At 45.3% G+C, this 24,665-nt stretch overlaps 2 protein-coding genes and 1 pseudogene across 4 annotated transcripts in view; 2 read left to right on the top strand and 1 right to left on the bottom strand.

Moving 5' to 3' along the window:
• CHCHD3 (coiled-coil-helix-coiled-coil-helix domain containing 3) overlaps positions 1-24,665 on the top strand; it is a 195,032-nt gene that overhangs the window by 59,371 nt on the left and 110,996 nt on the right. The window lies entirely within an intron of this gene.
• Positions 1-24,665, top strand: part of LOC146545178 (uncharacterized) — a 252,501-nt pseudogene that overhangs the window by 30,252 nt on the left and 197,584 nt on the right. The window lies entirely within an intron of this gene.
• LOC146545179 (E3 ubiquitin-protein ligase PHF7-like) lies at positions 5,890-8,762 on the bottom strand. The gene is made up of 9 exons (XM_085216771.1): positions 8,720-8,762; positions 8,382-8,473; positions 8,188-8,289; positions 7,821-7,945; positions 7,500-7,662; positions 7,302-7,408; positions 6,970-7,083; positions 6,689-6,813; positions 5,890-6,569 (listed from the first exon to the last, which is right to left on the bottom strand). The coding sequence occupies exons 1-9, from the start codon at positions 8,760-8,762 to the stop codon at positions 5,890-5,892; spliced, it is 1,551 nt and encodes a 516-aa protein (XP_085072897.1).

The raw sequence follows: 24,665 nt of genomic DNA on the forward strand, positions 1-24,665 counted from the left end.
CTCTGTGACACCCACTGTGACATCACGGTCACCACCTCACAGAGGGTGTGGGCGCGGGCCCTCAAGCAAGAGGGTGGCAGCCCTTGCAGGCAGCACAGAGTGAGGACTCGGTGCTGCCGTGCAGCAGAGAGGAAGGATGGCCTCCCTCATCCTGCTGGCACTGCTCCTCGTGGCAGATGCTGGAGTGCGGCTGTCCCTTGGGCACACTTGCAGCCCTGATGCCACGCTAGCACTTCTGATCTGAGCCTAGTCTAGTAAAGGTTGCAAGTTAACAGCATATTTGGTGTCTAGTGTGTGTGCTGAGTGACTTTTTACAAGGTCTGGTAGGGATAGGACATGGTTTAATCTAGTTCTATTCTAGAAGAGGAGATCAGATTAAGTCCTAGAGGAAATTCTTTTCTCCGAGATTGGTGAGGCACTGGCACAGGCTGCCCAGAGAAGCTGTGGATGCCCCATCCTTGGCGATGTTTGAGGCCAGGCTGGATGGGGCCCTATTCCAACCTTCTACGGCGGCAAATCTGGCACGGCAGGTGGTTGGGATTAGTTGAGCTTGTAAGGTGCCTTCCAACCCGAGTCTTTCTGTGATACTTTGGTAACAAACTCTGCTGCTGTACTGTAGCCACGACCTTAGCGTCGTATCTTCAATGTTTGTCTAAAGCGCACAGCCCCTGTGTCTACTGCTGCGTTATAGGCAGCAAGGAAAGTGTTAAGGATGTGCGTGAAGACACATATGTGATTCAATATGAAGCTTGGTTGAGGGAACAGAAAGGAAACCCCAAAACACCCCCATGGTAGTAAGCTGCCCAAGCATATTCCTTCTAGCGTGGCTTGAGCTTTCATGACTGCAGTTGAGCTCAGCTTTAAGCTCTCTCTTCCTTTGGTGCCTTTTTCACTGCAGTGACATTTTGGCTCCTTTTCTTCTCTCTCCAGAGGGAAAACCTGCCCGCTCCCATTTTCCCAAACTTTTGTCATTCCCCTTTATTGCTTTATTTTTAAGTTACAGTTTCATTGTTTTATTTCACCTGAGTGTTTGAGTGTTCCAATACTTTTACTAGACAGCCATAGGGAAATCCCACTGAAGGTGAAGAATTCCAAGACTTTGGGAAGAAGTGAAGTAAGGCCCTGAAGTTCACTCAGCAGTGATGAGTCGAGCCAGAGATGAAATGCAGGCTGGCATCATGCCTTGTGGAATGATGAGCATTTGTCTTTGGGTTTGTCCAGCTCAGAAGAAACATTTATCTACATGCATCAAAGCTTCAACCGTTCTGCAGTCAGTGGAGGGAAACTGGCCTACCCATTCTATGATTCCCCTCAAGTTACAGCTAAATTTTGGCAGGAGAACTGTGTTGGGTGAGATGAAGATCCAGCCTGGCGGGGGACCAGTGACCACCTCAAAAGACACGGGTGTTAGTAGAGAATGTGCTGGTAGAGCATAGTGAGCTCTGCTTTCTGCTCTGGAAGGCTGTTTGCCCTGTAAATTGTAGGTGAAAGGAGAGGTTTAAGGGGATTGGCAAAAGACAGTCCAGTAAGTATTGCTGTGGCTACCAGCAGACAGTTGGTTTGTTTTTACAGCGTTTCCATGTTTCTTTTTTTATAAACATTTTTCTAAGCTTGTTCCTGTGGAAATGACAATGTCTTCCACGTGGATCCCAATTCCCTGAAGCCAGAGCAGTCCCTGAAATAAGCAACGCTGCTCTGAATCTGAACTTGTCAACGTCCGTTCAAGTTTGGCACCAAAAGTAGGCCTGATTGCTGGCCCTGTGGGTCTCAGTGGCCGCTCCCTGCCACCCTCTGTGGCATCATGGTCAGTATCTCATGGGGGATGTGGGTGTGGGCCCTCATCTCCCAGGCAAGAGGGTAACAGCACCACAGCTTCTCCGAGCAACCTATTCCAGTGCACCACTGCCCTCCGATTCAATAATTTCCTCCCAGCGTCCAAGCTCTATTTCTCTTTCGGCTTTGTTCAATATTGTGCATCACTCCAAGCACAGCTAGTTCCCTCTGGTTTCCCTCGACACCTTTCCACTTGCCTGGGTAACGCACCAGATCTTCTTTGAAAGAAGATCTGATCAGATACTGGCTGAGAAAGAATCACTTCTATACCATGAAATCAGATATCCCTTTTCCAATTGCTTTGTCAGCATCCCTTCAAGGGGATCCCAGATGCCTGGCTTCATTGCCCACTAAGTCCGAGCCACGGGCCCCATTCTCCTGCTATCAGAGCAGCCAGGGAGCACAGTGTTCACCCACGTGACGGCTGAAGTCTTTTCACATACCTCTCAGCTCAGCCGTGGTCGGCAGTTGAACGGTTATTGTCACCTCTGTGAGTCGTGCCTCTTCTGCCTCCCGTTCTTACCATCATAGAATCATAGATCCCAGAATCTTTAAGGAGGGTTGGAGAAGACCTCTAAGATCACCTAGTCCAACTGTCCACCTCTCACCGATATTGCCCACTAAACCATGCCCCTAAGTTCGACATTACTATTGCGTCCAGTTCTGGAGCCCCCAACACAGGAAGGACATGGAGTTGTTGGAGCAGAGCCAAGGGAGGGCCATGAAGATGATCAGAGGGCTGGAGCATCTCCCCGACGGGGACAGGCTGAGGCAGCCTTGGGCTGTTCAGCCTGGAGAAGAGAAGGCTCCAAGGAGACATTATAGCGGCCCATCAGTTCTCGATTGGGAGCTACAGAAAAGCTGGGGAGGGACATTTAATAAGGGCATGTTGCAACGGGGCGAGGGGAAATGGCTTTAAGCTGGTAGGGGGTAGATTTGGGGTAGATACTAGGAAGTAATGCTTTACTGTGAGGGTGGTGAGATAGTGGAACGGGTTGCCCAGCGAGGTTGTGGGTGCCCCCTTCCTGGAAGCATTGAAAGCCAGGCTGCATGGAGCTGTGAGCAGCCCGGTCTGCTGGAGGTGTCCCTGCCTAAAGCGGAGTCAAACTAAACAAACCTAAAGGTTGTGACGTGCGGAACCAAACTCTAACCCAAGTAAGATTACAAAGCAGGTATGGGTTATTCAGTGCTGCGCAGGCACCAGGTGCAAGGGGAATAGATCCACCTAACCTGCGCAGCATCTGGAAAAATCGTGCTAGAGATATAGGCCAAACTAATCTATAATCAATAGTTTTCCCGGAATTCGGATACATGTTCATTACACCCCCGAGAGTTCATTAGCGTGCAGACCCTCCCCTCTTGCGCGTGCACAGTGGGTCGTGGGATGAAGATTTGTTGTCTTCCTCGCGAAGGCTTCTGACTTTCCTCGCTGTAAACTTCCGACCTTTTGGGGGGGCATCCCCCCAAACCGGTTTCCTCTTGCCCTGTGGACATCTGATCACCTCCCTGCCAAACGTCCTCGGGTTGTTCTCAAACCCTTATCTTTATGGCCTTCATCCCCCTGAGTATCCCAGACCCAGTGTCTGCCATCCCTTTTTTTTCTAACAAGCTCTACATTCTTACTTCTATAAACTCTCTCAACTATTCCCCTTCATTCCCCTTATTCTCAGTCACTGTGAAGCCTTCTTCCATTTTACTTTCACTTATGGGGCCCTTCTCACCTTTCAGTTGGAACTAGATGATCTGAAAGGTCCCTTCCAGCCCAAACCGTTCTATGATTGCAATTCCCTGGCATTCCCCTTAGTCTCTCCACCTCCCCCGAGAGCTCTGCCACCAGGCTGAGCACACCATCCATCCACCTGCTCTCACCTCATGTAGCCGGTATCTGTGCCGCCCTCCGATGGTAGCAGCAGGCTCAGGCACTCCCTGCGGCCCGAGAGCTGAACAGCTGTATTTCTCTGGGTAGGCGCTCAGTTTGGGTAGCTGCGTTCTTTTTGGCAAGAGCTTTCTTTGTGGTGGAGGCCATGGCTAGGTTTGTTGTCAAGGAGGAAGCCAATAGGTGAGGTGGTCTGCTGAGTTGGGAGGGAGGCTTTCCATCAGAAGAGGGGGTGGCCAGCAGGGACAGGGAGGTGATTGTCCCCCTCTACTCTGCTCTTGTGAGGCCCCACCTGGAGTACTGCGTCCAGGTCTGGAGCCCCCAGTACAGGAAGGACAGGGAGCTGTTGGAGAGGGTCCAGAAGAGCCACAAAGATGATCAGGGGACTGGAGCACCTCCCCTACGAAGACAGGCTGAGGGAGCTGGGCTTGTTCAGCCTGGAGAAAAGAAGGCTGCTGAGTGACCTCATTGCAGCCTTTCGGTATCTAAAGGAAGCCTACAAACAGGAGGGGAGCCAACACTTTGAAAAGGTAGATAATGGCAGGACAAGGGGAAATGGTTTTAAGTTAAAGGAGGGAAAATTTAGGTTGGATATCAGGGGGAAGTTCTTTACCAAGAGAGTGGGGAGGTGCTGGAACAGGCTGCCCAGAGAGGTTGCGGATGCCCCGCCCCTGGAGGTGTTCAAGGCCAGACTGGATGGGGCCCTGGGCAGCCTGGTCTAGTACTAAATGTGGAGGTTGGTGGCCCTGCATGAGGCAGGGGGGTTGGAGATTCGTGATCCTTGAGGTGCCTTCCAACCCTGTCCATTCTGTGATTCTGTGAGGCTCTGCCTTCCCTGCTCGCCCTGCCTGTGCCAACGGCCGTGCCACTGTCTGCTGGCTCTGTTCAGCCACGTTCCTGGTTGATTACGCTCCCGAGAGCAGCCTTTGTACCTTCAGCGTTTGACCACGTCACTCCTGGCTCCGCTCACCGCGCCTCAGAGCCACTGTGCTTCCACACTGTGGGGGGACTGCGGGTCCCTGCCTCTCCCTGAACTGTTTCCCGCAGATTTCTTGCGATGGCTTGGCTTTGTTCTCATCCTCTTCCCCGTTCCCATCTTAACCAAAGTTGATTTCCTTACTAAATGCGCCGACTTTCTCAGCGGCTTTCTTGTCTTGTGAACTTGGGCGTCTGACAGTGGCACAGATGGTTCTGTGGCTGCACCACAAGTCCTCTCACAGGGACCGGAGCAGCTGCAGGGCCCGTCGCAGGGCCTGTCACGACCGCAGGGCCCGTCATGAGGGCAGAAGCAACTGCACGGCCCATCGCAGGGCTTCGAGCAACCCCAGCACCCAGCGTAAGGGCTGGAGCAACCACAGGGCCCGTCGCAACGGCAGGGCCTGTCACCAGGGTTGAAGCAACTGCAGGCTCCGTCATGACAGTTGGAGCAACTGCCGCCTCCGCTGGAGGGTTGGAGCGGTTGCAGGGCCTGCTGAGTTGTCATCAGCTGCAAAGATCTCCAGGGATGGAGCATCCACAAGCTCTTTGGGCAGCCTATTCCAGCACATCAGCACTCTCTCTGTAAAGCACTTCCTCCTGGCATCCACCCTAACCCTTCCCTGGCTGAGCTCAGAACCGTTCCCCCTCAGACCTGAGATGCAGGAGCAAAGCCCGAGCTCCGATGCAGCTGGAAGCAGCCCCGGACCTGACATGCACCTGAACACGGTGGCATCCCAAGCCCAGAACCAAGCCCAGAACCGGGCTGCTCCTGCCAGTGCGGCCTGGGTTCTTGAGGAATGTGGTCCGTGTGCCCTGCTGGGGATGTGGCCCAAACCCAGCTCAGCCCGGACTGGGCCAGGTGAAGTGAGGTCTGGGATAGCGCTTTCATGGAGGAAGACAACCCTGTTGTCAAGGTCCCTACCTGTGCCCGCCTCAGCAAAAGCAGGGAAGGATGAAGCTGACAAATCTGTTGGGGGGGTGAGGGGGGGGATCTCTGATCTTTATTGTGTTGGACTTTTGGGACCAGAGCAAGCAGGGGAGATGGGAAGGAGGTGTGACCCTGCACATAGCAGGGGGGGTTGAAACTAGATGGTCGCTGTGGTCTTCTCAACCCAGTCTGTGATGGGCGCACGGCTGCTCCTGCGCAGACTTGGGGGCTGTCTGTGGGGACTTTGCCTCTGAAGTTGTTCCTGGGAGCAGCTTCATTCCCGCGATGGCCTCCGCTGTTGGGCCCGGCTCCTGCTGCCTCTTTGGGGTGAGCTTCGGGAATTTTGAGCCCGACGCCTCTGTGCAGGAGGGCTTTGGGTGCGGGTGCGCCATCGCTGCCTGGACGGTCCCCTGCGTCCGGGCACTCTGGAAGCCCTCGGGGATCTCGATGTTGCAGACCTTGTTGATCTGCGGGTGCCGCTCTGCTCCCCTGGGGCTGGCGTTTGCCGGCTGCCACGGCGTCTTCTTGGCCGGCTCTGGGAACTCGGGGTCCGAGCTTGCAGCGGGGAGCGGCTTCGTGTGCGGCTCCTTCCTCGCTGCCTGGGACGTCTCCTGCGAGCAGCTGCCGGAGACGCCCTGGAGGACCCTGATGCCCTCCGCCTGGTGGACGTGTGGGATTTGTTCTGAGCACTCGAGGCTGCTGTTTGTCCTCGCAGCTGCTCAGAGGTAGCCCGATCCTCCGATGATCGTGGGCCGTTTGTCTCCTGCTCAGTTTCAGGCACACTGGGCAGGTCGCTGTGCTCAGGCTGCTGGGAACCCTGTGATGTTGTCCCCAATGCTGCCTGGCTGGTGGGCATGGAGCTCAAGGTCTCAGGCTCCATGGAGCTGCTGGATGGCTCCGGCGCCGTCTGGCCGGCAGTGCTGGGACCAGCGAGCTCGGTGTTGGCGCTGGAGGCTGTAAGGGGAGGCAGGGAGGTCGTGAGTCTGAAGCTGTGGCACCACAGTGGGATCTGCCATCCCACTTGGGGCAGACAGACTCTGGCAAAGCTGCCCTGAGCACTGATTGCCTCTTACCGGTGCTGGTACCCAGGCCAGCACAGCCGTCGCACTCCCACGTGGCCGTGGTGTTACTCAAGTGGGAGCACTGTCGGTGGGTGCCCTCAGCAGCGCAGGAGCTGCACAGGAGCAGCTGCCAGGGCCTGGGAAAGCAAAGCGGTTGTGGCCGTGAGGACCAAGTGAGCCAAGCCAGGGAGTGCCCGGCACAGCACATCTCTGGTGCTCAGGACTTGCTCCGCCAGCCTGTGGTGAGGCTGAGGTCTGCCACAGAGCCGCAGAGAGCTGCTGCAGTAACTCACCCACGCCTCTCTGCCTGCTCTCTGCCTCCATGGTAAAGGCATTCGCTGGCATCGCAGCGGCTGTGCCTGTGGAGAAGTGCTTCGTACGTGTCGTCGTCTACCCATCCTGGTCTTCTACAAGAGAAGGGAGGGGAAGGAATGAGCCCCCAGTGTCCCCAGCATAAGATCCAAGGTTATCCAAACATATCCACCCCAACTCTACTTCCAGGTTCTCTGTGAAGCTAGGGCACGTGCTCATAGAACATCCAAGGGCCAGGCCTGCCAAGGCCGTCCCTGGGCAGGCTCTGCACGACAGCCTTACTGTCAGCCGAACTGGGCAGAAGGACACCAACCTGTATGGGATTTGGATCCCCAGAATGGCCATTTCTGCAAAGAACAGGATGTTGTCTCGACAAGCGGCACAGTGGAACCACAAAGCGCCAGCACTCACGGCCTGTTGCTTCAGGAGAAGCACAAGCAGGGTGAGCGTGAGCAGTGCCTGGTGCTGCTGAGCACCAAGCGTGCCAGCAGGGTGAGGGGAGGGCTCCTACCTGGATGCAGCCCCGGTGGAACCAGGCATGTTGGCACGCTGGGCACACCAGGGTGTGATAGGACAAGCTGTCCTCCACAGGCTCAAGGCAGATGAGGCAGTTGGTGCCTTCTGGTGGAGCTTCGTGAGTGTCCTGCTGAGGGCGGTGCTCCCAACAGAAGGTCCTGGGGGAAGATGGAAGGCATGGTCACAGTGAGAAGTGCTGCGAGGAGGGCAGAGGAGCAGGCAGGAGCCTCAGGCCCTGTCTCTGGCTCTGGCTGGCTGCTGGGAGGCGTAAAAAGCCAGGTTCCTCCCTGGCTTGGCTGCTGCTGACAGCCCTTACCAGTGGTTCCCAAAAAAGTGGGTGACACATTCCCCGTCCGTGGCGCAGGGCAAATGGAAGCTTCGTTCACAGCTCCTCTCTACGCATGTGATGGTAGCCCCCCTCTCGCCACAAACAAAGCATTGCTGGAAAGAGCAGAACAACCGCGTCAGCAACAGACTCAGGGCCTCCGTGGCTGGCCCCACACGTCTGGGCACAGCCAGCTGGGTCCCATTCTAACAAGATGCCTAGCAGACAGGGCTCATCTCCTGTGGCAGCACTTTGTCGTGGAGGTGGTTGGAAGGGCTGCGATTGCTTCCCTTGGTCCGGACTAAGCTGGTGTGAGCCCCTCCTGGCACAAATCTGCCTGCTCCGTGCAGGTCCTCACCTGCTTGGTGGCCTGTTTGACTGCACGTCTGATGGCAGCAACGGGGAGGCCCTCAGTTCCCGACCGCCTTGGTCTTGCTTCAGAATTGATGTTGGCAAACCCCTGTAGGAGAGGAAAGAGCAGGATCTCATTAGGACAGAAAGGAAAGGAGCATCCCCGGCAGGAATCTGGAAGGAGCCCATGAGAGAACTCACCAAGCAGAACTCGTGGACGTGAATCCCACTTTCAGACAGCATGTGCCCAAAGGCGTCCGGGTTGACATCTGCCCGGCCACACAGCACACACACTGCAGAGGAGAGAGCAAATGCGAGCAGCAGTGAGCAGCTGGCAGGGCCAGGTGTCCCTGAGGGCCGTCCCCAGGGTTCTGCTCTGTGCCTGTCGTGCTGGCTGGAGGCGGTGGAGGGGAAGGGGCCATGGCAAGGCCGAGGCAGCCACGGCCCAAGCCGGACCCCCTTGCCAAGGAGCAGAGGGGCCCTGCCAGCACTCCTCTGCCTGTTGGCAGGAGCTGTGCACAGGGATGCTGTGCTCTCACCTGGCTCCTCCGTGCTGGAGGCCTTCCTCTTCCTCTTGGACATAGTTGTGCGTTGATAGCGAGCACTGCGAGAGTCCCTGCTCTCTCTGCGCCTCACCAGACCGCACTGACGCTCGGCCTGAGCCCGGCAGCCTTTGCTCTGCTCCAAGCTTCACGCGTCACAATGGCCGCTCTGTGACACCCACTGTGACATCACGGTCACCACCTCACAGAGGGTGTGGGCGCGGGCCCTCAAGCAAGAGGGTGGCAGCCCTTGCAGGCAGCACAGAGTGAGGACCCGGTGCTGCCGTGCAGCAGAGAGGAAGGATGGCCTCCCTCATCCTGCTGGCACTGCTCCTCGTGGCAGATGCTGGAGTGCAGCTGTCCCTTGGGCACACTTGCAGCCCTGGTGCCACGCTAGCATGTTTGAGGCCTGGCTGGATGGGGCCCTCATCTCCCCAGCAAGAGGGTAACAGCTCCATTGCTGTTCTAAGCAACCTATTCCAGTGCATCACTGCCCTCCAATTCAAGAAATTCCTCCCAAGGTCCAATCTCTATATTTCTGCCATCTTTGTTCAGTATTATGCATCACCTCGAAGCACAGCTAATTCTCTCAGATTTCCGCTTGCCTGGATAATGTACCAGATCTTCTTTGAAAAGATACTTTTCCTTCATGGCTGAGGAAGAATCACTTCCATACCATGAAAGCAGATAGCCCCTTTCAAATTGATTTTTTAATCACAGAATCACAGAATGGCCAGTGTTTGAGGGCACCTCAAGGATCAGGAATCTCCAAGCTCCGTGCCTCATGCAGAGCCACCAACTTCCCCATTTAATACTAGACCAGGCTATTCTGGGCCCCATCCAGTCTGGCCTTGAACACCTCCAGGGGCTGGGCATGCACAACCTCCCTGGGCAGCCTATTCCAGCACCTCTCCACTCTCTCTGTAAAGTATTTCCCCGACATCCAACCTAAATCTTCCCTCCCTCAACTTAAAACCATTTCCTCTTGTCCTGCAGTTATCAATTTTTTCCCTTTCCAAGTGATTTTTCAGTGTCCTATTCCTTTCAAATGGATCCCAGATGCCTGGCTTTGTTGCTCATTTAGTCCTGGCCGTGGGCCCTATTCTGCCTCTTCCTCCTCCTGTTCTTAGATTCCTAGGTCCTCGAATCTTTAAAGGTGGTGAAGACCTCTAATATCTAATTCAACTGTCCACCTCTCATCAATAATGCCCTCTAAACCTTGTCTCTATGTATCACAATTATACGTTTCTTTAAGACATTTAAGAATGATATCTCCACCACCTTCCTGGGCAACCTATTTCAATATCTCAACAATCTTTCTGGAATGTTTTTTCCTAATAGTCACCCTGAGCCTCCCCTGGTACATACTGTTGCCATTATCTCTTACACCACTACTGGTGCTGTTACTTTGGAGAAGAGGCCGACTCCCACCTTGCTACACCTCCTTTCATAAAGTTGTTGAGACTCATAATCTTCTCCCCTGAGCCTTCTCTTCTCCAGGCTAATTCCTGGTTCACTCAGCTGCTCTTATAAGACTCATTAAGTTATTATTTAATCAGAATATGTGATGCCTTTGTGGTCCTTTTCACTCCAGGTCATTCTGTGATTCTATGACTCTATGTCATGCTGATGATGGCTGATTATATTATTTTATAAAGATTTTGCATTCTGAGAGGCAGAAGAAAAGATAGTTTTGAAAAGTAAGAATGAACATCAGTGTATATAATCAACATAATAAAATTTATCTACTGTCAGCCTTGTCAGGCTACTGGATTCATCTACTGAAATGCACACAACAAATACTTACCATTTTTTGTCCTTGAATGTGAGGGAAAATTCAACCTTTATTTATTTTCGACTAGGCTAATTATATTAGTGACTTTACAGTATTTTCTACTTGACAGAAGTTTCCCAACTCTTTTTATATGATTTGGTACATGAGGAATGTTAGTTCTGTACAGAATTAGGTGTTTTTTCAAAATGCTGGTGCTTGACAGTCTCTTCAATACTGCAGAAAGTTTATTTTGATCAGGTCTTCCATATGTATCTGCATATAATATGCCAAGTGTATGTCCCTGTGCAGTTTGCTCATGTATGATTGTTTCCAAGAGACCTTCCCTATGTATAGTTCTCCTTGAATTGTCCTGCACTGTATGTTCTGTGATTCCAGCACTAGTTTCATCTGTGGAAATAAGAGGTAATTTTAGTGTAGGAAAAGTCTTAAAAGTAGACGTTTGTTTGGACATTGGCCCTTCACTTTCTGCTTCTGGTCTGACAGGTGGGATATTTTGGGGATTAGCACATAGCAGTGTGTGAGTGTTGCTCGAGATCTTATTAAAAGGATCTGATGCATGTAGATGTTATAATAGTATATCTTAAATCTTTTTTAAAACCTCTGTTCAGACAGTCTTAACCTTGAAATCTGGAGTACTGTATCCAGTTCTGGGCTCCCCAGTACAAAAAAGACAGGGATCTCTTGGAAAGAGTCCAGCGGAGGGCCACAAAGATGGTGAAGGGCCTGGAGCATCTCCCCTATGAAGAAAGGCTAAGTGAACTGGGTCTGTTTAGCCTTGAGAAAAGACGACTGAGAGGGGACCTGATCCAGGTTTATAAATATCTGAGGTGTGGCGGCCATAGCGGTGAGGCCAGTCTCTTTTCAGTGGTACGTGGAGACAGGACGAGGGGAAACGGACATAAGCTGCAGCACAGGAAGTTTCGCACGAATGTGCGTAAGAACTTCTTCACGGTGAGGGTGACGGAGCACTGGAACAGGCTGCCCAGGGAGGTTGTGGAGTCTCCTTCTCTGAGATATTCAAGTCTCGCCTGGACGCCTACCTGTGCGACCTGGTGTAGGGAACCTGCTTTGGCAGGGGGTTGGTCTCGATGATCTCTAGAGGTCCCTTCCAACCCCTACAATTCTGTGTTTACTTTTAGTAAAGTTTACTTTTAGTTAAATAAGGGTCATGGCCATGCGTGTTCTACAAATATTTCTAGTGTAGCCTTTACCAAAACCAGACACTTCTCTGCTCAGCAGGTAAACAAACAGGTGGAAGGGTAACCACCTTCGACCAAGGTCCAGTGGGGTTCACTTAAAGATCCAGAAAACATACTTGAGCTTCTCCGTGTGATTTCCTTTGAGGTAGAGCAAGAAAGATTCCTGTGATCCCTTGCAAAGGGAGTTAGGTGGCTGATGACTATCAGTAAATGAGAAATGGTGGCTGTCTGGATATCAGCAATTTCAACCTGCAGTTCCAGAAGAGAACTAGCAGCTGCAGAAGGAAGAGGATTTTTGTGCCTTCAATCCACCTTATAGTGCAGTTACAGATACAATCCCTGTTATCCCTTCCCTGGATTGGTTTCTGTTTTGGTCAACAAAAGAGATAATTAGCTGGGAATGGCTCTTGATAGCTCTTAAACTTTGCTATGCTTTGACTGGTTCATCTCCTATGAGTTCGTTGATAAACTTTTGCCTTGAAAAGCTACAAGAAAAATGCTTTCTTGAATAAGACAGACCATAGATTTTCCAACATTCCATGCCAATGACTTGCTGAAGTCTGCTGGGCTCCATATGGTCTGGTATTTTATCTGTCATTAGCAGGATGAATTATTACAGCCTCTGTATTTCTAAACATACTCATCTGCTTTAAGAAAATCTTCCTAAACTCTAAATCAGCTTTTAAAAATATGTATATATAGTCCACAAAGGTGGCTCTCAGTGGTAGGTTATTAGATTGCAGCCATTCATTTCTTACTCCTTTTTATTCTTTTTGTGTTTGGATCTCTGTGTAACTGTGATTCACTTCTCGATTTAATTGATACTCTGATGTGTCTGAGTGCCTCCTCCTGACCTTGTTTTGTCATGTCTCAGCAGTACATTGCATACATGACATGCTCATAGTAAACTTCATTGCAGTGGACAGCTTTTGCAGAAAAGAACAACAAATTCACCAGTGCAAATGTAAAGTGAAAGAAGAATGAAGAGCAATATTAGAGAAGAACCCTTTGGGAAACTACACACCAAAAATGTTATATTAAAATCAATACTGGAGCTTGACCTTTTTGCAGTACTGTGTATTTTAAAGCTTAGTATTGATTTCGGTTTTAATAACATGTTTATTTTAGTTTACTGGCATTGGTCTGGAGAATGTAAGAAAAAGTAAAACGATTGATTTATTTAAAATATTCATTTTATATTTTACTGAAGAACATTTTAACTTATTTCATTTTATATGGATTGTGGATTAAATATGCTGAAAAATCTTTTTGAATAGATTTTTTTTCCACCCTAAATGATTCTATTTTCCAAGGTAATTAGATACCCAATTTGACATAGCTGGCTTTCTCTCCCAGTATTTTTTTTCTATAAGGGACAGAAAGCTTCTTTGTTAATAAGAAAGGAATTCTAATCTAGTATTCTATCAGAGGGACCTCTCAAATATGTGAAAACAGTCAGAAAAATTGCATCATCTCTACTGCTGACTGTAGGATAGAATCCTTCCATGGAAAAACTTCCATGGAAAATTCTTATTCTACCCAAATCACTGCACTGTTTTTAAAAAGCAGCTTGAAGAATTTTACTCAGTTGGTAATAAGGTTTGGGAGTGCAAGAATTGTCGCAGCAGACTCACACCAAAGGCTTGCCTCCTCTGATAGTCCTTTTTCTGACAGGCTTTCATAGATTCATAGAATGGCCCGGGTTGAAAAGACCACAATGATCATCCAGTTTCAATCCCCCTGCTATGTGCAGGGTCACCAACCACCAGACCAGGCTGCCCAGAGCCACATCCAGCCTGGCCTTGAATGCCTCCAGGGATGAGGCATTCACAACCTCCTTGGGCAGCCTGTTCCAGTGTGTCACCACCCTCTGTGTGAAAAACGTCCCCCTAATATCTAACCTAAACCTCCCTTGTCTCAGTTTAAGACCACTGGAGCCACTCTAAGGGCTTCACGTCCTTCCTGTACTGGGGGCTCCAGGCCTGGACACAATATGCCAGATAGGGCATCACAAGAGCTGAGTACAGGGGGAAAATCACCTCCCTTTCCATGAAGTACTGCAGAGATTTGAGCAATGTTCAAATACAATTGGGAGAAACTGCTTTTAGAGGAAGGTTACTTGATTACTGTTGCCTTTCCTGGGGTAGGAAATTGTGTTGCACTTTGGTGTGAGAAGCTATACATGTCACATAGAGCTCTGCTGTCGGTGCTGCCACAGCTGGTGGAAACTTATTCTGTGTTCATGCATTTTCATACAGTATAACTTGTCTTCCATGAATGCTGGGAAGATTAACCTTTTCCTAATACAATATTCAGTATACTGGGGGAAAATAATTGGCTACTGATTTGAGAGAGCAAAACTTGGATATTTACTGCGACAAACAGGACTTTGGAAAAGAGAAGACGTAAATTGCATATGAACTGGAGAGAAAGGCTAATCTAATGACATCTGATAAGAGCCTTCTATCTCTGAACTTGATGTGTAAGTTTGTGTGACTCTTGTTCCACATTTGAAGGTGCTCAGCTGGTTACACAGCAGAGCAAGGACTTCAAATAGCAGCTTTTCCAAAGAGCAAAAAGAGATGCATAGTGGTTTGGTGACAACTGTTTGTTTACCAGAACAAAATATTCAAGTTTGATGTGCGACTGAAATCGTAAAAATAAAATAATGACAATAAAGTACAAACCTACTTGCTTTGCCTGCAGAAGAGGCCAGTTCAGCTTTGGGACTGGGGAATACTCATGGAGAAAAGAGTGTATTTTGCACTGATTCCACTAATTGAGTTTCTCCTCCCTTTGTAGTTAGTTTCTCCTGTTCTCCCTTTGTAGTTATACTTCTTTCTCCTTTTCACAACAGAAGTACCCCTGTCCTATAACATCTAGCAGAAGGCTTAGATGTGAACTTATTCTGTAGTATTTCTGAGGTCCAGAGGATTATGGGATAACTGCTCTGCCAGAGGAAAGGAAAGGATGAACAAGGTCAGGCTGGGTCAAAATTTTTCAGATGCAAGAAGTAGCCAAGACTAAATGTGAAGATGTGAGATTTGAGCACAGTTTTGGCTGTAAAACTGTGGATAGGTGAGATATTGTAAGTGATCCCACTGTCACCAGCCAACTGTTAAAAATGATTATTTTATGATGGAGGCCAAGTCAACTTCTGAATGGGGCTGTATGGCACCTTCTGCTTTTTATAGCCTTCAAAGCATAGCACATGATCCCACCTGCAAAATGTGAAGGGAATAAAAATGCTGATGAGACTGAGGGTTTGGAAATACCTGACTGATTCTCTTTGTTATTTTCTTGGAAGAAAAGAATACTATTTGGTGATGGTAGAGTTATTCTCCATGATTTTGTTGTTGGTCTTATTCTCCATTAATACCATTATGCCTAGTTCTCAGTATATGCGGAGATGAATTTTGGAGATGGGGATGGAAATGGGAGAAAGCAGTGCTATAATTCACTCCAGCCTTTATAAACCCCCATTTTCAAGGGTTTATTTTTCATTCTGATTTTAAAACTTGGCATCTCAACTGACAACTTCTATATGAAGCTTCATCTTGATAAGCTTATTTTTCAGGGAGATTGGAAAATGACTTGAAGCCAGTGAGTTTATTTGGAGAGAGCATCAACAAAAATAAGACTGCTTCGTAGTTTCAGATTCAAGTAGGGAGGAGGGCAAATATTTCCCCCTGGCAATTTAAAACAAATCTTTGCTTTCAAACTGCTGAGCTCTTTCATTTTGAAGAGTAGCAAATGAGTAGACAAAGCAAAGAAACACTTAAAATAATAACAATAATAAAATGTGGTAACTGTCCCTTCACTTTAATGAAGAATTAATGTTGTCATAATTTCATGACTGCCTTTGCAGATCCCAAGAGAAGTGATATTAAATTGGAGAGTAATTTCAGCTGGAGTTATGAGAATATCAGGAAAAGTCTCAACTAAATACTTACACAAATTATGCAAAACAGTTTTACTATTCTGACTTATGTTCCTTGCATGCCTCTGGCATAAAGGTAGAAATTTGTTCATATGTTCTGTCTTTATATAATAGTGATTTATATGCACATATTTTAAAAATGGTAGACTTAAGTAGTATAATTACACCCCCCACACACACACTTGAACAGTCTCCCCTCTGTCCTACTCACTCTCCCTCTGCTCAATCACTGCCTTCCTCCTGCCAAAAAAAAAATAAATAGGAGAACCCACAAAACACAAAGAACACTAATAAGGAAATTCAACTGAGCCAACTTCTGTAAGGGATCAACAGATTGAGAGTAGCCAGCTTCCATATTGCACCAGGTATTGCCAAGCTGTCCGTGGAAATCATGTTTGTAAGTTGAGGGCTGTGTATAATGACTGGTTTTGAAATTAGTGTCTTTGATCTCTTAATCAAGAGCTGGCATATAAAAGAACATGGCCATTAGTAAAGCTTTCAATTGACAGTTATGCTGAGGGCTGAAGGGCAGCTGGAAAAAGGAAGTTAATGGAACATTCAACTGAAGTTATTAGACAGATTGTTATGGGTGATTTTGGAAGTACAGCATTTGAAACAGAGGATAATTGGGAGAATGGAAATAAATGGTTAAGTGGGTAAGGTGGAACGTAGTTTTATCCAAGATAAATTGTGCAGATTATGGTCAGTGTGTTACTCTACCCAAAAAAAGAAAGACAGCAACCCAGAATTCCTAGTGTACAGCAACGAACTTGGTATTTTGCTCTCTTGCATGCTGTTACTACTGGATATGAAGATGCAAGAACTGTAGAATGATTTGCGACTGATCAAAGATGAGATTGTAATGGGATGAACTGGAGAGAGAAATTAATATTATAGCAGAAATTTACTTGCTGCTGATGCTTTCACATTTTCACTAATATTTCTAAGGAATGGTTCACAAATTTTATGGATGTGTATGGTCTGCATTAAGAAGGGTCATCACGAGGAAGAAATGGATATAGAATAAAGTAGTGGAGTTCTTGTTAAATTTAACGATGTGGAATGCAAACACAGAATAGTAAGAGTAATACAGTATAAATTCATATTGAAATCTCTGTGGAGATACATGAAACAGGTGATTATGAATATTTCTTTCTTTATATTAATCCACAATATCCAGAGCTGCTCCAGCTCTCATTAGATGACAAGAAGGCTTTCCTAACCCACATAAATTGACTATTCTCATTTTCTTTCTTCTCATTTGTTTGTGTATTTTAATTTAAAGCTTTTGATGGTGTTTTTAAAACTTTAGCATTCTTACTTTGCCTAGCTTCTTTTCTATTTTACCAGTTCTGATTCTGTCTTAGTTAATAAGATCTGTTTAGCATGTAGATCATAGAATTACAGAGTCATCGAATGGTTGGAAGGGAACTTTCAGATCATCAAGTTCCAAAACCCGCTGTAGGCAGGGACGCCTCCCACCAGCTCCATGCAGCCTAGCCTTGAATACTTCCAGGGAGGGAGCATCCACAACCTCGCTGGGCAACCACTTCCAGTGTCTTCTTTCTTGCTATTATCCAGTCTGAATCTACCCTCTTCAGTTTAAAAGCGTTTCAAAAGCCACTTGGGTAGAACAAAATTACAGGAAAGTTGTATTCCAGTCTTAAATTTAGAAGAAGTTTCTGCTCTCCTGTGGACGATATTTTCTCCCAGCTTTTCCAGAAATCAAACTTCAGGATGGATTTTTAAAGAGAAGGGTTGCTATCTAAGTTAGAAGTAGCCTCTTTTACGTGTAGTATGCAATGATCTGTATGAATTGAAATTAAGTTTTTAATGTTTTCATTTTTTAGGAGGAAGTTTGTCACTCAGAGGGTGGTGACACACTGGAACAGGTTGCCCACGGAGGTTGGGATTTGGATAATTTGGTTTTAAATCTCTGTCCTTAGCCACACTTTGCAGAAGCAGATCAGCGTTAGATAGATAATCCTGACTTGGAAGGGACTCCTGTGCATCATACAATATAGCAGATTTGGCAGTCAGGTGAATACTAGAATTTGAACAGGAGAGATATCCATTTCACGCTTCTCGGACTCCAGTTTAAGTTTAGGTTAAAGGTTTTCCCGGTGTTTCTAGCATCTTTTCAAGTCCCTTGTTAGCTCCAGTGATTTTCAACCGCATCTTTCTATGGCACGTTCTGTATGCATTCATTAAATATTGAAACTCAGTACTCGGAAACATTATTCATTCATTAATATTGCATCGTAGCCTAAACTGCATTGTTCAAAACATTTTTTGGATGTTATGCAAGTCTGTCAGAATGCATTAACAAACTTCATTGCAACAAACTAGGCAAAAAACCACGATGAGCAGTTTCTACTGTAAACATGTACTCTTATTTTTAATTATTGTAAGCTTTCTGGGTTCAGGAGGTGTCATATAGAAAGGAAAATATTCAGAGATCATGAAAGATGAAGGATGCTGGATAAAATTAACAGTAATTTAAAAAACAACTAAGTGTATAGATGTATTTCTTCAATGCTGAAATGTTTTAGTTTTGTGTATTCTTACATGGGCTTCATCCTTCAAGATCACTTCCAGCATTTAATCTGAAAATATCTTTAGATTTTTCTACATTTTATAGAAAAGAAGATGATTTTATTGATAGTGGGCTTTGAAACAGGAAATACTTTGTTTTGGTTGTTGGAGGTAGCTAAAAATGACAGAGTTCACACTCTAAACTTGCATGAGTTTATCTTGGATCACCAGAAATCCATCAGATTGTGTAACCTGGAGACTGTAATAAAGATGCAACAACTGGCAAGTAATCATTTTCCTGGAAAATAACAGAAAGGATATGTTTAAGCTTTGATAGTGTAATAAATTTTCAATATCTGGAAATAAGAAGGGCTGAAAATGATACATCACTATATTTGCTTTTAATATTGTAGTGTTTACCAGTTTTGGATTTCCTGTGGATCGTGGAATAGTTTAGAACAAAGTGTGTCATGGCTGTCGAAGCTCAAAGCACATTAGACTGTTGGTGTTATTTTGTTTGTTTGTCATTTAGATTTTTAGCATTTTCTCTGCGTTGCTGTTTTTCATGAATTAAAGAATGCTTTTTTGTTAATGACAACCTCTAACATCTGCAGGTGTTTTCTCAAGAATGACAGAAATGGATATTTTGGAGTAAACAATAGAATGATTTCTTCTGGATTGCGAATTAAATTATTCATCTTGTTAGTGTGGCTTACACGGTTCATGCTGTGCAAGATTACAGTACCATGTCGTAATTTCATGTGGTTTCATTAACAATTCCCTTTTCTTGAACTCTTTTTAAAAAATGGATATGAAAAGCATGGAAGGTTTTCTTCAGAGTGCAGTGAAGTTGTTGTTTTTGTTTTTGTTTTTGTTTTCTTTCCTGGAAAACATATTTATATTTCTTAAAAAGAGATTATAGCAAATGTCACATTAGAGAGGCTTTGCTATTTTTTCCCTTAAACTTCTAATTCTGCTTCACAAGTGATTAGAGAGTGGAACTAGTTGGGTATTTCAACTTTTCTCCAATTTCTTGATGGTCATATGTTACTATATTTGGAATATCTGTCTTTAGGAGATAGCTTGGCTTTCTACTTATCATAGAATCACACAATTGTTTGAGTTGGAAAAGATCTTGAGAGGTCCCCTAGTCCAACTCCATGCGTGTAAATTATGTTGTTATTTAAAATACATTTAACAGAAGGATTTCTGTGCCTTAACACAAAGAGAGTCATGAAGGTTTACAGGCATGCACTGATATGCTTTTCTATTCAGTGTTCCTGAGTTTGGATTTACTGAAAGCATATTTCCAGAAGGATGGGAGCTGGCGGGAATATGTTATTTTGAAGTATCAGAGTTACAAGATGCCTATCCAGTAGGTTAATTGTGTCAGTCCCTGGCTGCATAGCTGTGCTCTCTGATAAAAACTAGGTTGTATTAACACTGAACAGGTCCAGAAATTGAGCTCTGTGTTTACTTGATTATGAAAAAAATTAGGATGGGATGTATGCATTTTCCTGTCTTCAGTGTGTACGCTGAATCTTCACAGAAATAGCAAAATGAAACTTTATTTTTTTTTTTTTCTGTTGCTTTGGTTAATAAGATTATATAGTTAATACTTTTAATTACCTATCAGCAGATCTATGGACAGATGGAGATATCACAAAAATCAGTGTTAAAATCAATAGGAAAAGGAAGAATAGGAAAAATATGGACCCACTGCTAAGTAGGGCAGGGTGTCTAATGACACGGGACAGAGAATAGGCTGAGATCCTCTATGCTATCTTCATCTTCTCTGCCTTAATCTATATTGCAAAATCCAATGTACAAGAATCCCAGGATGCTGAGACCAACACGAAGATGTTGAGCTCTGATCACCAATGAGTGATGATAGCATGGAGAAGAGAAGGCTGCAGGGTAACCTCATTGCAGCCTTCCACTACCTAAAGGGAGCCAATAAACAGGAGTGGAGTCAACTCTTTACAAGGGTAGACAATAGCAGGACAAGGGGAAATGGTTTTAAGTTGAAGGAGGGAAGATTTAGGTTGGATATCAGGGGGAAGTTCTTTACTGTGAGAGTAGCGAGGTACTGGAACAGCTGCCCAGAGAGGTTGTGGATGCCTCATCCATCTCTGGAAGGTCAGGCTGGATGGGGCCCTGGGCAGCCTGGTCTAGTATTAGATATGAAGGTTGGTTGCCCTGCATGTGGCAGGGGGGTTGGAGCTTCATGATCCTTGAGATCCCTTCCAACCCAAGCCATTCTATGATTCTATGATTCCATGATTCCATGGCTTTCTTTGGTAAAGAAGGATCATTTTAGGAACACCTACACAAACTGGACATACATAAATCCATGAGGACTGATGAGATTCCAAGGGAGCTGACTTGTGTCATTGTGAGGCCACTCACAATTTGCTTTGAAATGTGATGGTGATCAGAAAAGCTTCCTGAAGGTGGTAGGAAAGCAAATGTCACTCTCATTTTCAAGAAGGGCAAGCAAAGAGATCTAGGACTAGGACAAGAGGCAATAGAAACAAACGAAAACATAAAAATCCATCTGAATACTGGAAATTACAGGGCCAGTGGTCACAGAAGGCTACCCAGAGTCATTGTGAAGGTTCCAGCAGAGGAGATATTTGAAACCTAAATGGACATCGTCTCAGGTAGCCTGCCTTATCTGTGCATGCTTGAACAGGGAATTCAGAGATGATGGCACAAAATCCCTTCCAGCCCAAATGATGGGGTGATTCTGTGAGAGCTGTGGGCTGTGCTTTCCATAATAAAGCAAGAAACAATTATCACGTGTTTAAAAGATGTGTGAAAGAAATTACCATGTAGAACTTATGAGTGTTGGAAGACCTAGAGGTAATAACAAGATAACTCACTTAATAGTGCAGTGCAAGAATAAACGCTCTTCATGGCATTAACTAAGAGCTCTGAAGTTCTTAAACCCAGTAGAAAGGCAGGAATTTTTGGCTTCTGTATATATGATTGTATGCTATAGAACAGTTGAGAGTATGAAATACTGTGAAATGTTAATCCAGACTTCAGTATGGGTAGGGTTTTGCGTTGTACTTTCAAATAGCACTATGGAAAAGTGATAGGTTTGCATCCTTTATTTCAGTAAATCAACTGCTGTAACTAGATGGCTGCGTGCTTCTTGAAACAGTATTTCATAATTGTTTAGAAGTATTTTAGTCCGGCTATCAACACTGTAGAAAAATGTATAGCAAGCAGCCTTATCTGCTGTTTCAGCAGCTTTTTTAAAGCACTTTCCTTATAAATGATCAGTGTAATGCATAATGTCTTTTGTCTGTTAACTAAAGCTTTCGGCTTTAACATGAGAGCTGTTATATTTGAGCCTTCAATTGTGTTGTAATTAAAAATGCCATTTTAAGTGGTCTGTTTCTATGGCATTCTTAGAGTAGTGGACTTTATGTCAAATTCTGCTATTTAATTGCTTATCAACTGCAGATACTGAGTTATTTATTTATTTTACTTTTGGCTAGGTAATAAAATAATTTATTATGGTAGATTTAGCTGATGTTTGCTTTCATTCAGCAGCACTACATGTTGAACGCCAGTAAAATGAATTTGTAATGTCATGGAAGGAAACTACTGTAAGTTGATGCAAGCAAATGTTTGAGATCAGAATGTAGCTGCCTTCTGTTTGTTTCATTAAGCTCCTACAAGCTACCCAATTATGTAACTCAAATAAATGCAAATTACTTCAAAATCCTACTTCTTATTTTAAAACTCTGCTGAATTTAAATCAGTTGTGATGGGCATTTAGGACATTGTTTGTGGATGAAAGTTGCCCTAAGTGAAAAAGTCTAGGGGATGCTCTAGGAAGTTAACTAGTTGCCTTTTGTTGTGTAGATACGATGACATACATTTCTGATCTAGTGGTTGGCAACCCTGCACTCAGCAGGGGGTTTGAATCTAGATGATCCTTTTCAACCCAGGCCATTCTATGATTCTGTGATCTCACGAATGAGGATTAAGGTAGAATCACAAAATCACAGAATGGCTTTGGTTGGAAGGAAGCTCAAAGATCATTTACTTCCAATGCTTCTGCCATGGGCAGGATTGCCAACCACTACATTGGAGAGGTAGGTAGGAAAGACTTTTTGCCTTAAGGTGCTGTCATGTGCAAGCCATTACATAATTGAATAGTATGCTTTTTTAAAAAATACATTATAATACCACACCAAAAAATAAGCAAAATTTTTGTTGTGCTCCTTTGGTTGAGATGGTCTAAGTGTCTTGTTCTAATAGTTGAGGCATCTAAAATCAAAGTATCTAATCTATTCTCTCGTGCTTTTTCCTTGTGGTAAACCTGTATTTTGTCTCACTTGCTGGCCCCTAAATGAAGGTGTTGGAATGGGTCAAGTATTAATTGAGCTTGGAAACTATGTGAATATTCCATTCTCCAGAATATGAACTTATGCAGTGGTCTTTCAGGTAGAACAGGGGCAGCAGTAAGATTCTTTTGTTTATTTTATTTGTTCATTAGGGTTTTTTTATTTGGGTGAAGTTGATCAGTTTTTTCAAAGCATTTCTGTGGCTTAGCAGCAAAACTGGAAGCTGTAGGGTGAGCCAAGGAATGCTTACCTCTGGGAGGACCCAGGAAATGCTTACAGTTTTGTGGTTGGATATTTATACTGATGATGTTGTATCTTTATACCATTATAAGTGCGTTTTTAAAGAAATAGGGAAATCACATTTTTAAGGAGGAAGGATGCTCTGTAATTCAGAAAGCTGCTTTTGGGCGAGCTGTTACAAGCATTACACCACAGATAAGATCTTTCCATTTTTGATGTGGGTATCTCACATCATTTTTATTGGTATTAATGAGCTAGCTAATATTTAACGTTCTTTTATTCATCAGATACTTGGAAAGAACACATCTCTTATCTATTTAGTAATGTCTTCTTGATTTTACATCTGCAGTGGTGACAAAAGAGGTGAGGGAGAATGGAACATCCCTTTGGCCACTTCAGGTCAGCTGTCCTAACTCTGTTCCCTCTCAGCTTCTTGGGCTCTTTTCTGAGAATGGCTTTGGCCCTCTAGCAGCCTTTTCAGATATTGCCTGCCTTCATATACTTTAATTACTGTGCTGCTAGTTATAATATGCACAAAGAAGCAGGAGAAAAGCATGTATGGGAAGTAAAATCTATAAAAGGTGAGAAAGGAGTTTACTTCAATCTCTGGGAATGTTAAGTGCTTTCTCTGTTGTTTCTCTCCTAAGAAAAAGCTGCTGAGAGTCTATTTTGACACTTTTTAAACAAAACATTATTTCTCCAATGGAAAAGACAACCAGAATGTTTTGACTGAAGCACTGATTGTGTGAACGATTTGATATACCAATGCTTTTGGAATAATTTGGGGGACCTTGGGAAATCACTTAATGGAATTTGGTCCATGTCTACATAATCTGACTTTTGCTAGAGTAATTGAAGATGCCGCTTAATAAACTTTTTATAAAGACTCCCAGTTGGTTGCTGCATTTCAGAGGGTTGTCTGAGTACTGAAGTAATACATCTTGTAATTGTCTTTTTCCCCCCCCAGCCCACTTAGATATTTTCCCCGGGGAAGAATCTAATGTACTGTAATGCTCGTACCTTTTACAAAGTGACCCTACTCATTACGATTTGTTCTCTGAAGCTCCCTTGACAACATATAAATGCACTGAGAATCCTTAAGCTTTGTCTCCTCCACTCCTGGAAAAAATCTATTTGAAAACTTGTGTTTAATTCTGCCATTACAGCTCTGAATTCCTGAATGTCAGCACCTTGCTCTGTGTCACAATGCATGCTCAACAGATATATTCTAATAACTATCCTATTTATACCTACACATTTTCATAAAAAATAGGTGCAGTGTGCATAGTAAATGTTTTGAGTAAAGTTATGTTTTGTGATGTGTAAATGTTGAGACCTGATTGTGGCCTTCCAATACTTGAAGGAACCATATAAACAGGAGGGGGAATGGCTGTTTGCAAGGGTGAGTAGTGATAGGATAAGGGAGAATGGTCTTAAACTGAGACAGGGAGGTTTAGGTCAGATATTAGGAGGCAGTTTTCCACACAGGGGATGGTGGCACATTGGAACAGGTTGCCCAAGGAGGTTGCCTCAGGAATGCCCCTGGATCCCTGGAGGCATTCAAGGCCAGGCTGGATGTGGCTCTGGGCAGCCTGGTCTGGTGGTTAGCGACCCTGCATACAGCAGGGGGGTTGGAACTAGATGATCATTGTGGTCCTTTTCAACCCAGGCCATTCTGAAATTCTTTGACTTTCTGGGGCTGGTGGTAACTGTGTTAACTCTGTTGCAATAGGTTCTATAGCTCTTTTCATTTCCTTTCAAATTGCTGGGAAATATTTATTCTGATTGTTTCATCTGTTTTCCAGATCTGTAAGAAGGTACCACATTTAGGTTGATGGCGTGTCAGGAGATCAAAAAACATTATCCTATT

This window comes from Meleagris gallopavo, chromosome 1 (genome assembly GCF_905368555.1).
Source record: "Meleagris gallopavo chromosome 1, MGAL_WU_HG_1.1, whole genome shotgun sequence".
Taxonomy (NCBI): Eukaryota; Metazoa; Chordata; class Aves; order Galliformes; family Phasianidae; genus Meleagris; species Meleagris gallopavo.